Genomic DNA, 15,000 nt, shown 5'->3' with positions numbered 1-15,000 from the left:
TCTGTCCTCTCTCTCTCCCTCGCTCCATCTCTCTCACCCTCTCTCTCTCTCTTCCTCTGTCTCTCTGACTTTCTCGCTCTGCCTGTTCCCTCTCCCACACTCTGGCTGTTATTTTCTCCCTCTCTCAGTGACAGCTTCATAATGGTGTAACATTTTTCACCCTGATATTGCTGTTAATTGTGTATCATCATTTTAATATTTATATGATAAATCTTTGTTAAAGGATGTCCAGTCCGTCAATTGTCATCCACTGATGAGTGTACACAATCTCAGATTCTAGTTTGTGTGTGTGTGTGTGTGTGTGTGTGTGTGTGTGTGTGTGTGTGTGTGTGTGTGTGTGTGTGTGTGTGTGTGTGTGTGTGTGTTTGTGTGTGTGTGTGTGTGTGTGTATGTGTGTTTGTATTAGTGTGTGTGTTTGTATTAGTGTGTGGGTGTTTGTGTGGGTATGTGGGTGGGTGGGTGAGAGTTTGAGTTTGTCATTCTCAGCGTTCTATTCCTGGAATAGGCTATGAAACCAAGTGGCATTCGCTGACATCAAACTATTATTGGAGCCACCTTTCAATACCAAAATAACTAACATTTCAGTTTTGTCAGCGGGATGCAGATGCTTACTGAATTAGTGAATGACAAGGCCCTTTATATACAATTAAACAGCCAGCTTTAAGTATTATCAAATCACATTTTATTGATCACATACATATGTTTAGCAGATGTTAGAACAAAGAACGGGCTATGTTTGACATATACCTGTCAAAGACTATTAAGACTACACTTCCAGTGTCACTGTAGAACACTTCCAGTGTCACTGTAGAACACTTCCTGTGTCACTGTAGAACACTTCCAGTGTCACTGTAGAACACTTCCAATGTCACTGTAGAACACTTCCAATGTCACTGTAGAACACTTCCAATGTTACTGCAGAACACTTCCTGTGTCACTGTAGAACACTTCCAGTGTCACTGTAGAACACTTCCAATGTCACTGTAGAACACTTCCAATGTTACTGCAGAACACTTCCTGTGTCACTGTAGAACACTTCCAGTGTCACTGTAGAACACTTCCAGTGTCACTGTAGAACACTTCCAATGTCACTGTAGAACACTTCCAGTGTCACTGCAGAACACTTCCAGTGTCACTGCAGAACACTTCAAATGTCACTGTAGAACACTTCCAATGTTACTGTAGAACACTTCCTGTGTCACTGTAGAACACTTCCAGTGTCACTGTAGAACACTTCCAGTGTCACTGTAGAACACTTCCTGTGTCACTGTAGAACACTTCCAGTGTCACTGTAGAACACTTCCAGTGTCACTGTAGAACACTTCCAATGTCACTGTAGAACACTTCCAGTGTCACTGCAGAACACTTCCAGTGTCACTGCAGAACACTTCCAATGTCACTGTAGAACACTTCCAATGTTACTGTAGAACACTTCCTGTGTCACTGTAGAACACTTCCAGTGTCACTGTAGAACACTTCCAGTGTCACTGTAGAACACTTCCAATGTTACTGTAGAACACTTCCTGTGTCACTGTAGAACACTTCCAGTGTCACTGTAGAACACTTCCAGTGTCACTGTAGAACACTTCCTGTGTCACTGTAGAACACTTCCAGTGTCAATGTAGAACACTTCCAGTGTCACTGTAGAACACTTCCAATGTCACTGTAGAACACTTCCAGTGTCACTGCAGAACACTTCCAGTGTCACTGCAGAACACTTCCAATGTCACTGTAGAACACTTCCAATGTTACTGTAGAACACTTCCTGTGTCACTGTAGAACACTTCCTGTGTCACTGTAGAACACTTCCAATGTCACTGTAGAACACTTCCAATGTTACTGTAGAACACTTCCTGTGTCACTGTAGAACACTTCCAGTGTCACTGTAGAACACTTCCAGTGTCACTGTAGAACACTTCCTGTGTCACTGTAGAACACTTCCAGTGTCACTGTAGAACACTTTCAGTGTCACTGTAGAACACTTCCAATGTCACTGTAGAACACTTCCTGTGTCACTGTAGAACACTTCCAATGTCACTGTAGAACACTTCCAGTGTCACTGTAGAACACTTCCTGTGTCACTGTAGAACACTTCCAGTGTCACTGTAGAACACTTCCAGTGTCACTGTAGAACACTTCCAATGTCACTGTAGAACATTTCCAATGTCACTGTAGAACATTTCCAATGTCACTGTAGAACACTTCCAGTGTCACTGTAGAACACTTCCAATGTCACTGTAGAACACTTCCAATGTCACTGTAGAACACTTCCAATGTCACTGTAGAACACTTCCAATGTCACTGTAGAACACTTCCAATGTTACTGTAGAACACTTCCAGTGTCAATGTAGAACACTTCCAATGTCACTGTAGAACACTTCCAATGTTACTGCAGAACACTTCCTGTGTCACTGTAGAACACTTCCAGTGTCACTGTAGAACACTTCCAATGTCACTGTAGAACACTTCCGATGTCACTGTAGAACACTTCCAATGTCACTGTAGAACACTTCCTGTGTCACTGTAGAACACTTCCTGTGTCACTGTAGAACAAGCTTCTCAAAGAAAGATAGAATAAAGTATTGAGATAAGATAAAGGGAAGATCATGAAAAAGTAATGGTTTATAACCACCCCAACACACACTGTGTGAGTAAGAAGGGAGAGAGAAACACGCAGTCAGAGTGATGCAGACCTGATGTGAAGTGCGTCCTCTGAGTTTATCATCCCCTCATTCTTCCTCTCCTCCTTTCCTCATTTCCTCCTCTCCTCCTCCTGTCCACCTCTCCTCTCTCAGTTTGGTCTCTGTCATAATGTGAATGCTTCCTGCTGTGGGTGTGATGGCCTTTGTAGCAATGTGTGTGTATGTGTGTGTGTGTGTTTGTTGACGTGAGGGCACCCTGCTATGTGTGTGAATACCTGCGTAGTGCTGTTTGTCTTACCTGATTACAGATCTGTTAGATAAACCTCCTCTTGAAGACTGTCATGTCTCTCTTAAATCATTCTTCGTGAAGTTCTTCGTGAAGGAAAGAGAGGAAGGTTCCACACCACTTTCTCACTTTCGTATGTTACTTAGTTATTTTCAGATGATCTCATTTGCTCTTTGTAGCTTTGGCAACCATGTGTGTGTTTTCTAAACCTGTTCGTGCTTCTCCCTGTAGGCTTTACAGACGCTCCCCACCCCTTGGCTGCAACCCTTCTAATTAATGTACCCTGTGTGCACAACCCATGTGGAATTCCGGTTCTCTGGCAGCGTTTGAACTGCTGATCTGCGGATGAGAATGCAGAGTTCATCTCAGCCTATGCTGCCCTTCAGTCCCTTGACTTTTTGGCCCTGACAGAGACATGTATCACCCCAGCGAACACTGCTACTCCAGCTGCTCTCTTCATCAGACCACATGTTCTCTCATAGCCCAAGAGCATCTGGTTGTCATGGGGATGGCACAGGGCTACTCATTTCTCCATCTCCTCATTTGAATTCCATGCTATCACTGTCACTTGTCCACTCAAGCTTGACATTGTTGTCACCTATCTCCCCCTCTTCAACCCTATTCTCCTCCCTTTTTGCATCATATGATTCGCACTATCCCTTTCCTTCCGACCAGCTCGGCCCTCCTATCCAGCTCCGTGGCTAAGTGACTCATTGCAAGCTGATAGAATAGGGCTGCGGCAGCTGAGTGAAAATGAAGGAAAACTAAACTTCTGGAGGACCTATCATCCTTTCAGTCCCTTCTCTCCACTTTATCTTCCTATGTATCCACTGCAAAAGCAACTTTCTATCACTCTAAATTTCAAGCTTCTGCCTCTAAGCCTAGGAAACTATTTTCCACATTTTTCTCCCTTCTTTATCCTCCACCCCTCCCCCTTCCTGCTCCCTCTCTCCGGACGACTTTGTCAACCACTTTGAAAAGAATGTTGACGACATCTGTTCCTCATTCACTCAGCCTATTGAGTCCACTGGTCCCACTCATTCACTCAGCCTATTGAGTCCACTGGTCCCACTAATTCACTCAGCCTATTGAGTCCACTGGTCCCACTCATTGACTCAGCCTATTGAGTCCACTGGTCCCACTCATTCACTCAGCCTATTGAGTCCACTGGTCCCACTCATTCACTCAGCCTATTGAGTCCACTGGTCCCACTTATTCACTCAGCCTATTGGGTCCACTGGTCCCCCTCACACATAACTACCCTATGCCTTGACCTCTTTCTCCCCTCTCTCTCTAGATAAAATCCTGTGATTACTGAGGTCTGGCCACCCGACAACCTGCCCGCTCGACCCCATCCCCTCCTCCCTTCTCCAGACCATCTCTGGAGACCTTCTCCTATTCCTCACTTCCCTCATCAACTGATCCCTGACTACTGGCTGCATCCTCTCTGACTTCAAAATGGCCCGAGTCACTCCCCCCCTCAAGAAACCAACACTCGACTCATCTGACCTTTAAAACCCTCTTCTTTCTTTCCTTTTGAAAACACTTGAGTGTACTGTTTCTGATCAACTCTCTCGTTATCTCTCTCAGAACGATCTTCTTGACCCCAAACAGCCAGGCTTCAAGACTGGTCACTCAATCGAGACTGCTTTTCTCTGTGTCATGGAGGCTCTCCGCAATGCCAAAACGGACTCTCTCTCCTCTGTTCTCATCCTCCTAGATCTATCCGCTGCCTTTGACAGCGTGAACCATCGGATCCTCCTTTCCACCTTCTCAGGCCTGGGCGTCTCAGGCTCTGTACACTGTTGGATTGCATCCTACCTGGCAGGCTGCTCCTACTAGGTGATGTGGAGAGGATCTGTGTCTGCACCACGTACTCTCACTACTGGTGTACCCCAGGGCTTGGTTTTTGGCCCTCTCCTCTTCTCTCTATACACCAAGTCACTCGGCTCCATCATATCCTCACATGGTCTCTCCTATCATTGCTATACGAATGACACTCAACTACTTTTCTCCTTCCCCCCTTCTGACACCCAGGTGGTGACACGCATCTCTGCATGCCTGGCAGATATCTCAGATTGGATGTCGGCCCACTACCTCAAGCTCAACCTCGACAAGACGGAGCTGCTCTTCCTCCCAGGGAAGGCTTGTCCACTCAAAGACTTCTCCATCACGGTTGACAACTCCACAGTGTCACCCTCCCAGAGTGCAAAGAACCTTGGTGTGACCCTGGACAACACCCTGACGTTCTCTACAAGCGACCCTACCTCACACAGGAAGTGGCAAAGGTCCTAATCCAGATAAATGTCATCACCTCTCTGGACTACTGCAACTCACTATTGGCTGGGTTCCCTGCTTGCTCCACCTAACCCCTGCAACTTATCCAGAACACTGCAGCCTGCCTGGTTTTCAACTTTCTCAAGTTATCACATGTCACCCCGCTCCTCAGCACACTCCACTGGCACCCAGTTGAAACTTAGATCCACTAGAAGATCATGGTGCTTCCCTACAGAGGAGCAAGAGGAACTGCCCCTCCCTAACTTCAGGCTTTGCTCAAACCCTACACCCCAACCCGAGCACTCTGTTCTGCCACCTCTAATATCTTGGCCCTCCCACACATACGGGATGGCAGCCCAGTCCAAGCTCTTCTCTATCCTGGCACCCCAATGGTGTAAGCAGCTTCTCCCTACCCATCTTCCAAAAACACCTGAAACCTTGCTCCTTCAAAGAGTATGTTAAATAATCCCCTTTTTCACCACAACCCACCCCCCCAAAAAACCTGAACCTGAACCAGCACTTGCACTTGACCGTAAGTCGCTCTGGATAAGAGCAACAACTAAATGACTAAAATGTTCAAATGTAATCCAGTGGATCGTCAAGAGAGGAACCCACAGCCTGAAACAGGCCTTTCCTAATTCCTCAAACAGACATCTTCATGTCTGCTATAGGCTCTAGGCTGTTCATGTAAAATCATCTAATCTAATCTACTCCTTTCTCTCTCCGTCCTCCTCCTCTTCCTCTCTCTCTGTCCTCCTCCTCTTCCTCTCTCCCTAGTACACCTCGTCTCTGACATATGATGGAGTGTTGGTGATGGCCGAAGCCTTTAGGAACCTGCGTCGTCAGAAGATAGACATCTCCCGTAGAGGAAATGCTGGAGACTGTCTGGCCAACCCAGCTGCTCCCTGGAACCAGGGCATAGACATGGAACGCACACTCAAACAGGTATTCTTTGGTCCTATGTGTCCTTATTGTTCTATGTTGTTGCCTGTTCTTTGTTCTGACCTGTGTTCTCTGTTGTCCTGTCTCCAGGTGCGTATCCAGGGTCTAACAGGTAACATACAGTTTGACCACTACGGCCGCAGAGTCAACTACACCATGGACGTGTTTGAACTGAAGAGCAACGGACCACAACGGGTAGGAATAGACACACAGGCATGTCGGAGATATTATTTGGATTTGATGAAAATACAGTTTTGCCTGGTTTTAACCCCTCCCCTACCTCTCTCAGATTGGCTACTGGAATGACATTGACAAACTGGTTCTGGTCCAAAATGAGGTGTTGTTGTCCAATGACAGCACCAACTTGGAGAACAGGACAGTCGTCGTGACAACTATCATGGTAATGTACTCCTCTGGCTCCTCTCCTTTCCGTAAACACACAGAGGATGCATCCCAATGATCTAAAATGGCTTCCTATCCTGAACTCCTGTCCTTCATCTGTACTGGCATGAAACAACTTGACAGGTGTAAAGTTAATATGGTATAGGAATCGACTATGCTGTTTTCTCAAATCAGTACAGATGACTGAGAGGAGGATTTGTTAGACTGTTGAGATGCACCCACATTGAAGCAGAGAGCAGAGCGCCCTCAGTGCCTCTAGTGGTCAGAACTGGTAGTGACACCAGTGTGTTTGACCAGTGTTCCTAAGGGTATTGTAGCAGTAGCAGGCCATGGTGAGGGAGGAGTGAGTAAGGGCTGTACGAGAAGAATCAGACATGTCACTGGCAGGTTGTCGTTATATTAATTTGGATTTCGTTGACGTCACCTGTCAAGTGTGAAAGAGAGAGGAGTTTTAGTCCGTTTACCTTTTACCGTGTGTGTCCCCCTCCCTTCTCTCTATGGACGTCACTCTCTTTCCCTCTTTCTCTCTCTCCCTCCCTCCCTCTCTCCCTCTCTATCTCTCTGGATGATCTATGACCCTGTCAGATGGCCATGGCTAATGTTACCTCAGCCACCTCCTCCTCTTTGCAGCCACTGATGAGGAAGCCTCTGCTCCGACACTGAAGACTTACAGTACAGACAGACAGACATACAGATGGGAGATGGATTCACAGAAGGACTCACATACTGACAGACTGAGCCAGAGAGACTCTAGCTCTATCGCTCTGCAATTCTATAGCTGTGGAATTGAGAGAAGAGGAATCACAGGAAGACACAGATGAACCGACCGGCAGGACACTATCTATCTATCTATCTATCTATCTATCTATCTATCTATCTATCTATCTATCTATCTATCTATCTATCTATCTATCTATCTATCTATCTATCTATCTATCTATCTATCTATCTATCTATCTATCTATCTATCTATCTATCTATCTATCTATCTATCTATCTATCTATCTATCTATCTATCTATCTATCTATCTATCTATCTATCTATCTATCTATCTATCTATCTATCTATCTATCTATCTATCTATCTATCTATCTATCTATCTATCTATCTATCTATCTATCTATCTATCTATCTATCTATCTATCTATCTATCTATCTATCTATCTATCTATCTATCTATCTATCTATCTATCTATCTATCTATCTATCTATCTATCTATCTATCTATCTATCTATCTATCTATCTATCTATCTATCTATCTCTACATTTTCTTTGTCATGCCTTGGCTTGTTCCTCTCTATGTGGGAACTACAGACACAGGAAGTTTGAATGTTTTGGGAATGATCTTTTTGGATGTTCTGGGAATTTGAAAGGAATTGTATTCCATAATGCTTTTTTGTTTTTGAAGGAATTAGACTGGGTGCTGAGAAAAAGACACAGATCAGACAGGGGCCATTCGTGCAGAAACACACACACCCACACAGACTGCGCATACTGTCACAAAAAGCACAACCTCAAAGTGTATGCATGCATAGACACACCTTCACTCATAGAGAACATAACAATTGCGCACACACGCACGCACGCAAGCACGCACGCACACATGCTACTGGGAGCTGCGTGTGTGTGTGCCAGATGCGTGTTGTCTGTGACGACTGAAATGAATGTTGCATCACCATGACGACGTCCCTGTTAGCCCCCACTGCTGAGAGTCGTCGCATGACGTCACGCCCCCAGCAGATAGCAGCTCTAGGCATTCTGTTTCTCTGGTGTCCTCTAGACTGCATCAGAGCTGCTTTCACTGCATGGTCTCCCATCCTCTAGCTTTCATCCACGTCGCTCTAGTCTAGATGAATCTGCAGCTAGTTGTCCCTGATGTTGAAGTTGAGGAACTCTGGTAAACGTATTATGTTGTACTGCATATTGTATTGGCTGGCTGCACATTTAGGACCAGGGTTGGGGTTAGTTACATTTTTTTATTCCAGCCAATACAGAAAGTAAATCAAATTCCAATTCTACATTTTTCTCATTGAATTGAAATTGGAATTTCAGTGTACTTCTTAAATTGAAATGGAATTGACCGCAACCTTGATTAGGAGCTGTCTCTTTCTGGTGCCTCTGCTGCTGTTCCACTGTTTCATGTCCTATCTACCTGAACCATTCTCCACTAAAACCTCTCTCTCTATTTTCTCTCTCATCTCGCTTTTCTCTTTCTCCCCTTTACCTTATCTTCTCCCATGTAAACCTCTCTCTCTCTTGCCATCTCTACACTGTCTCAGCCCTCTCTTTCCTCCCTCCTTTCCTCTCTCCCTTTTCATGGATTCTCATGTAAGACATCTGATGTGGTGTTCAGCAGAATTAAACGTCACTTTTCCAAGCACACTCCCAGTATCCCTCCATGCACCTGCAATGAGACCACACACACACACACACACACACATACACACACACACACACACACACACACACACACACACACACACACACTGTAGCAAAAGAGTCTGCAACACACTGATAACAAAATTTAAAGTGGTTTAAACATGAAATAACCCACTGTTGGCAAAGCAAAGGTTTGTGCAATCGTACGTTCGTGCGCGTGCGTGTGTGTGTACTATCACTGCTAAATACTCTACAAAGTCTTCTAGTCTGACGTTAAACTATTGCCCTTTTAATATGCTAATATTTTCAGAACAGTGAGGCAGGGTTAAAAAGAGAATTTTCCAAAGTCATAAGTAGACTAAAAGATGAGCCCATGTTCTTTCTACAACATCTGTTCTCTAGATCCTCATACACAGTACAGTACACCATCTGTTCTCTAGATCCTCATACGCAGTACAGTACACCATCTGTTCTCTAGATCCTCATACACAGTACAGTACACCATCTGTTCTCTAGATCCTCATACACAGTACAGTACACCATCTGTTCTCTAGATCCTCATACACAGTACAGTGCACCATCTGATCTCTAGATCCTCATACACAGCACAGTACACCATCTGTTCTCTAGATCCTCATACACAGTACAGTACACCATCTGATCTCTAGATCCTCATTCACAGTACAGTACACCATCTGTTCTCTAGATCCTCATACACAGTACAGTACACCATCTGTTCTCTAGATCCTCATACACAGTACAGTACACCATCTGATCTCTAGATCCTCATACACAGTACAGTACACCATCTGTTCTCTAGATCCTCATACACAGTACAGTACACCATCTGTTCTCTAGATCCTCATACACAGTACAGTACACCATCTGTTCTCTAGATCCTCATACACAGTACAGTACACCATCTGTTCTCTAGATCCTCATACACAGTACAGTACACCATCTGTTCTCTAGATCCTCATACACAGTACAGGTCACCATCTGATCTCTAGATCCTCATACACAGTACAGTACACCATCTGTTCTCTAGATCCTCATACACAGTACAGTACACCATCTGTTCTCTAGATCCTCATACACAGTACAGTACACCATCTGATCTCTAGATCCTCATTCACAGTACAGTACACCATCTGTTCTCTAGATCCTCATACACAGTACAGTACACCATCTGTTCTCTAGATCCTCATACACAGTACAGTACACCATCTGATCTCTAGATCCTCATACACAGTACAGTACACCATCTGTTCTCTAGATCCTCATTCACAGTACAGTACACCATCCGTTCTCTAGATCCTCATACACAGTACAGTACACCATCTGTTCTCTAGATCCTCATACACAGTACAGTACACCATCTGTTCTCTAGATCCTCATACACAGTACAGTACACCATCTGTTCTCTAGATCCTCATACACAGTACAGTTCACCATCTGTTCTCTAGATCCTCATACACAGTACAGTTCACCATCTGTTCTCTAGATCCTCATACACAGTACAGTACACCATCTGATCTCTAGATCCTCATACACAGTACAGTTCACCATCTGTTCTCTAGATCCTCATACACAGTACAGTTCACCATCTGTTCTCTAGATCCTCATACACAGTACAGTACACCATCTGTTCTCTAGATCCTCATACACAGTACAGTACACCATCTGTTCTCTAGATCCTCATACACAGTACAGTTCACCATCTGTTCTCTAGATCCTCATACACAGTACAGTACACCATCTGTTCTCTAGATCCTCATACACAGTACAGTACACCATCTGTTCTCTAGATCATCATACACAGTACAGTACACCATCTGTTCTCTAGATCCTCATACGCAGTACAGTACACCATCTGTTCTCTAGATCCTCATACACAGTACAGTACACCATCTGTTCTCTAGATCATCATACACAGTACAGTACACCATCTGTTCTCTAGATCCTCATACGCAGTACAGTACACCATCTGTTCTCTAGATCATCATACACAGTACAGTACACCATCTGTTCTCTAGATCCTCATACACAGTACAGTACATTGGGATTCATATTTTAAGATTGTTCTTTTTGTTCCGTCTAATAAAATGGAATAAGATGCATATTATGTACCTTCACAACAGATGGCATGAAATATGAACTCAGCTCGGGTTTAGACTGCTGATGAGATGATTTTGGTGTGGATTATGCCTTTAAGAACTAACTATGGGTTTGAAGGTTGGAGCAGCACGGCTATGTTTGGGAGAATCTCTGTCTGTGTTTGTGACTTCATTAAGAGTGATTCATGTTGAGTTGATGGAGAGAGAGAGAGAGATCTCAGAGGGGCTGCTAATGTGTGTATGATAATGAGGTTTAGAAAAATACATGTATTTTCAAACTTGGACAACATGTACAATTGTGACAAGATTCTGCGTTAAAGATAATGTACATTCTATTCATGTTTAGCCACTTGATAAATGCAAATATATGCACATCAGGCTTGATTCTACCTTGAGATCCGTGTGAGTAACTCAGATATTCACACAACTCTCCCATTTACAGTGAGTTACAGTGTAGTGTACACACCTCAAGTTAGGACATAGCCCAGTATGGCTTGAGATGTGTTTCTTTGGTGATATCATTCCAGACTAATGGTATGTAACTGATACAATGTAAACATGTCTCTAAAAATGTTGTGCATTTATATTTCCCCCTTTGATTTGTGTAAAAACAATATGTTTCATTTGATGTGACCTATTTACCTGTGTGCTTTATTCTGGCAGGTTCCTTGGTGAGCCAGGAATGAAGTCTCTTGAAATGTATCAATTTCACTTGTAAATTAACATTATAAATGAAAACGTGTACATGATTTTGATTTATTTTATTTTATATTTCATATAATGTTTATACAGCTATTTCAATTCATTTGATAGATGGTAAAAACCATTTGAAAGCCTATGAGTGTGAATACTATAATAGATTCCTTTCATGTTTCATGCCTTCAATCATTTGAATCTGGGAGTGTCATCTGCTACGTCAGACGATTGTTCTGTAGACTAGAGGAAGAGGCCTCAGGCCTTGTACCACCTGTGTGTCTCTCTGGAACTACACCCTACCGATGGATGTGCCTGCCCGTGTGTGTTCTTACTGCTAATTTCTCCTGTTTGAGGTGTAAAGGTTCTCTCCAGACAGAGAATTCAGCTTCTCTGTGTATCTACCTCCAGACCTGCTACCTCTTCGTCCTATAGCTGCTGACCTCTCTCTTCTACCATTCTGTCGTTCACTTGTTCTTTTTAACATACATCATCTGTGTGGAGTCAGCTTTTTTCTTCAAGAGGAGGTGCTTAGTCTTAGAGGGAAGACAGAGTACATAAACTTGGCACCAGTCACAGACTATGATGATATACAACAGTGCTCCTCACACAGTGGCCTTTTAAAACGCCCTGTAATATTTTCTTTGGTTGCCATAAAATGTATGTTCTGTCTCAATCACTGTGATACTGTCATCCAGTGGAGGCTTTGGCGCCCCCTGAATGTCATTCCAAAAGGCTCCTCCCTCTCCAAAATAGGCCCCTGATTTGTTAGTCAGTGGTCAGTGTGAGTTCATTGGTCAGTTTGACCTCCCCGCACCACCCTCTCTGTCTCTGATTGGTGTGTTTGTGGATGTAGGAAGGTCCGTATGTGATGCTGAAGAAGAACTGGGAGATGTTTGAGGGGAATGACCAGTTCGAGGGCTACTGCGTGGACTTGGCCTCAGAGATCGCCAAACACATCGGCATCAAGTACAAGATTGCCATCGTCCCTGACGGCAAGTACGGAGCCAGAGACCCCGAGACCAAGATCTGGAATGGCATGGTGGGAGAACTGGTCTATGGGGTAAGGATGGAGAGAGGAAGGGGATGGAGGGAGGGAGGAATGGATGGAGGGATATATAGATGGATTTTGGAAATTGATACTTTTATTTCCTTATCTTTAGAGTTTGATGTAGCTATACTTGGGCTCCCGAGTGGTGCAGAGGTCCAAAGCACTGTATCTCAGTGCTAGAGGCGTCACTACAGACACCCTGGTTCAAATCCAGGCTGTATTACAACCGGCCACGATTGGGAGTCCCATTGGGCTGCGCACAATTGGCCCAGGGTCGCCGGTGTAGGCCGTCATTGTAAATAAGAATTTGTTCTTAACCGACCTGTCTAGTTAAATAAAGGTTAAATGTACTTATCTTTTGATTTAGGAGAGTTAGATCTTACTAAACAACCATCTACATGGTTAGATACTGTCAAAGTACTTTTTAATTAGACAGACAAGACATTTCAACCCATTGCATAATTTGCAGTTCTCCATCACCAGGAGATGTGCCTAAAGCAGTATTTCTTCATCCTGATCCTGGGGACACAAAGGGATACGTTGTAGTTTTTGATTCCTGATTGTTGTAGTTGTAGTTTTTGATTCCTGATTCCACTAATCAACTCATCATCAAACCTTTGATTAGTGGAATCAGGTGTGTAGTGCTGGGGCAAAAAACCAAATGCATCCTGGGTCCCCAGGAGCAGGATAAGAAAACACTGGCCTAAAGAACCCGAAATGTGATCCTGATCTTTCAGGCTGATGTAGAAGACTAGCTAATCTTTAACATGGTTCTCTAACCCAGGGTTGGTAAATCTACTATACCCTTGCCCTAACCCATTTTGTCTTTCACACTTGTAAACATTTAACCTCTAGCCCCCGTCCCAGCGTTGTCTCCGACCACTTTCTAAATAATAGCTGTCGTCTGCTGTCTGTCTCCTAAATAGTCCCATGTTGTTATCGCTTTTTCTCATCTACTGTGCTTAATTTCTCTCATGATTCAGTCATATTTCCTCCAGCTGCCTGCTGGTACTTACATTGGAGCAGTGGCTGCAATCAGTTGATGACTAATCTACTTTGTACATTTTCTAAAACCAGGCTGCTCACTGACCATATCGGTGGTGTGTGCTTGTGTCTGTGTGTTCTGATTCCAGCGGCTGTGCTGTACATGTGTGTGTTCTCGCTCCGTAAGCACATTTTTACAGAATGAGTCATTACCAATCCCACAGTTCATTCTCTTTGAATAATTCCAAACATTCCCAGTCGTGGCCAATCAGAGATCTGTTCTAGCTGAGGGGAGATAATGTATTTATCTGTCTCTCTGTCTCTCTCTCTCCCTCTTTCTTTCTTTCTTTCTTTCTTTCTTTCTTTCTTTCTTTCTTTCTTTCTTTCTTTCTTTCTTTCTTTCTTTCTTTCTTTCTTTCTTTCTTTCTCTTTCTTTCTCTCTCTCTCTCTCTCTCTCTCTCTCTCTTACTTTTTCTTTCTCCCTCTCGCAATCTTACTTTCTCTCTCTCCCTCTCGCAATCTCACTTTCTCTCTCTCCCTCTCTCTCTCCCTCTCGCACTCTTACTTTCTCGCTCACCCTCTCGCACTCTTACTTTCTCTCTCTCGCTCTTTCTCTCTCACTCTTTCTCCTTCTCTCTCTCTCTTCCTCTCTCCTATTTCTCTCTTTCTATTTCTCGCTCTTTCTCTCTCACTCTTTCTCTCTCTTACTCCTCTCTCTCTCTCCTCTCTCTATTTCTCTCTCTCGCTCTTTCTCTCTCACTCTTTCTCATTCTCTCTCTCTCTTCCTCTCTCACTCTCTCTCTCTCTTCCTCTCTCACTCTCTCTCTCTCTCACTCACTGTTTTTCTGTCTGGTTTCTCTAATCCTTTCTTCACCTCTTTCTCCCCTCTCTATTGTTCACTTTGTCTTTCTCTTAATTCTCTCATTCCATTTCTTCCCTTGTAGGGAGAATGCATATTGAACAGACATATAGTAGAAGGTGTGTTGTTGATTATATGAATCCAAGGTGAATTGTTACAGCACTGTAATAAGGATGTTCTCTCCCTGGTGTATGTGGTGGATTGAAAGAGAGACCTTCGTTCTAGTTTTCTGTATCTGGCCTTTATGAATTATTTTCTCTCTCAAATATTCCTTCCCATTGTCCTTTTCCTCCTTCCCTCCCCATCTATCCATCTGTCCCTCTCCCCATCCCTCCCTCTCTCTCCCTCCCCCATTCCTCCATCCAT

At 43.9% G+C, this 15,000-nt stretch overlaps 1 protein-coding gene across 4 annotated transcripts in view; it reads left to right on the top strand.

Moving 5' to 3' along the window:
• The window catches only part of LOC110503399 (glutamate ionotropic receptor AMPA type subunit 4a), a 67,841-nt gene that overhangs the window by 2,006 nt on the left and 50,835 nt on the right, over positions 1-15,000 (top strand). For all 4 annotated transcript variants that reach the window (XM_090218888.1, XM_090218886.1, XM_090218889.1 and 1 more), the window contains exons 2-5: positions 5,983-6,150; positions 6,238-6,342; positions 6,437-6,547; positions 12,597-12,803. In XM_090218888.1, the coding sequence (XP_090075014.1) occupies positions 5,983-6,150; positions 6,238-6,342; positions 6,437-6,547; positions 12,597-12,803 (591 nt within the window). The remainder of the gene's footprint in view (positions 1-5,982; positions 6,151-6,237; positions 6,343-6,436; positions 6,548-12,596; positions 12,804-15,000) is intronic.

This window comes from Oncorhynchus mykiss, chromosome 24, assembly GCF_057628025.1.
Source record: "Oncorhynchus mykiss isolate SJ-2025 chromosome 24, ASM5762802v1, whole genome shotgun sequence".
Lineage (NCBI taxonomy): Eukaryota > Metazoa > Chordata > Actinopteri > Salmoniformes > Salmonidae > Oncorhynchus > Oncorhynchus mykiss.
The sequence above is the reverse complement of the archived record's forward strand: the minus strand, read 5'-3'. Positions and strand labels throughout refer to the sequence as shown.